This window comes from Apis dorsata, unplaced genomic scaffold (assembly GCF_000469605.1).
Source record: "Apis dorsata unplaced genomic scaffold, Apis dorsata 1.3 scaffold_188, whole genome shotgun sequence".
Classification (NCBI taxonomy): domain Eukaryota; kingdom Metazoa; phylum Arthropoda; class Insecta; order Hymenoptera; family Apidae; genus Apis; species Apis dorsata.
Genome location: NW_006263473.1, coordinates 1,136,819 through 1,138,629, shown reverse-complemented (window position 1 = coordinate 1,138,629; position 1,811 = coordinate 1,136,819). Strand labels below are relative to the sequence as shown.

The 1,811-nt window shown below is 33.6% G+C and overlaps 1 protein-coding gene across 1 annotated transcript in view; it reads left to right on the top strand.

Annotated features, from left to right (window-relative positions):
- Window positions 1-1,399, top strand: part of LOC102674645 (alpha-amylase 2-like) — a 3,583-nt gene extending 2,184 nt beyond the window's left edge. The window contains exons 4-5 of the mRNA XM_006614506.2: window positions 418-903; window positions 1,139-1,399. Of these exons, the coding sequence (XP_006614569.1) occupies window positions 418-903; window positions 1,139-1,153 (501 nt within the window). The 3' untranslated portion in view covers window positions 1,154-1,399. The remainder of the gene's footprint in view (window positions 1-417; window positions 904-1,138) is intronic.
- Window positions 1,400-1,811: the final 412 nt, after the last annotated feature.

Here is a 1,811-nt window from a genome sequence, read left to right as displayed (position 1 = left end):
TTTTTTTTTTTTTTTTTTTTTTTTTTTTTTTTTTTTAGAAACAATTTATTCCTAAATATTTATTATCTCGTTATTGTTCAATGTTGCTCGATTAAAAAAATAGACAGTACGTGTAGAATGTTTTTAGTATTTTTATGATAGAAGAATAAATATTTATTAGATTAGGGAATACAGCCATGGTACAGTGAAAGCTAGCAAGTAGAATAGGTCAACCAGTAATCAGACTCAAATATTTCTCTCCATGTTTCGTGCAATATTATGTTAAATATCAATTGTGAAATTTTTTCCACGAAAATTCCGATTAATTTTAAGCATTGATGAAATTCTTGCATATACTTTTTAGTCATCTTCTTTTTCAACTCTTATTTTCGAAAACTATTCCAAAGTTAATATTTCGAATAAAATATAATGTTTTAGATGGCCGTCGCGTTCATGCTGTCCCATCCATTCGGCACCCCACGAATAATGAGCTCCTTCGACTTCAAAAGCAAGGATCAAGGACCGCCTAATGACGGTAATGGCAACATTCTGTCGCCTTTGATCCACGACAACATTTGCAGCAACGGATGGATCTGTGAACACCGTTGGAAGCAAATCTACAACATGGTTCGTTTCCGCAATTTGGTCGAAGGAACGAGGATCGATAATTGGTGGGATAACGGAAGCAATCAAATCGCATTCAGTCGGGGATGTTCCGGATTTGTCGCGTTCAACGGAGATCAATACGATCTGAAGCAAACTCTGAAAGTTTGCCTACCTCCTGGCCGCTATTGCGACGTGATTTCTGGCAATTTGGAGAACGGAAAATGCACCGGCAAGGTTGTCACTGTGCGATCGGATGGAAATGCTGATATAGAGATCGGCGCAAGAGAAGAGGATGGAGTTCTCGCCATTCACGTTGAGGTGAGCGAGTTTGAAACTTAAGATTAATAAGAATAAGAAATAAATGAGAGATTTTTGTCTTATATAAATTCTTATATAAGTAGAAGGGAAAGTAAAAGTTTATCGAGATTTGTAATATTTTTTCATGGATATTTTGATTTAATTGTTTACTCTTTACTCAAGTCAACGTTAATTCATAAATTATTATAATAAAATGTAATGATAAAGGAACGCTTGAAAATAATTTTATCTTCAGGCTAAAATGGCGTAAAGGAATCATAAGGCAGAGATTGCGATTGAACGAAGAAGGAAATTCTTAAAATTCATCTTACGACGAGAAAAGCTTGTATTTAATTCCTCGTAGAGCAAATAATTATATATATAAATGTATACAGTTTATATTTATTTCTATCACTTTCGTCAATCACGATTCTTTTCGTAATCCGCAAGGGTCTGTAATAAAAATAAGGCCACCAGTGAAAATATTTTTCAACAATGTTTATTTTAACAGAAACAATGTACTGTTCTTGTTCTCTTTTCACCATTAATTTCTACTATACATAATAAGACAGTTAATCAGTAGAATAATACACGACAGATTCGCGATGGGGGGAAATAAAAAAAGGGGATGTCGAAATGATTTTTTTTTCTTCCTCTTCTTCTTCTTCTTTTTCATTCGAGGATGAAGGAATAAACTAAGGACGCAGGCGTAAATCACAGAAGGAAACGAAGGATGGAGAAATGGGTGGAGAATAAAAATCATCGAAGTTATCACAAGATTGCCTTATTGCCCGTTTCTTTATCCCTCTTTTTCTCCAAAATTGTCGTCCCTTTCTGTACAATTATTCTCATATATTTTTTTTCCTTTTTTTTCTTTTTCTTTTTTCTTCGTTTTAAATAATTTCCATCACACCAGTACGAATTTTTCC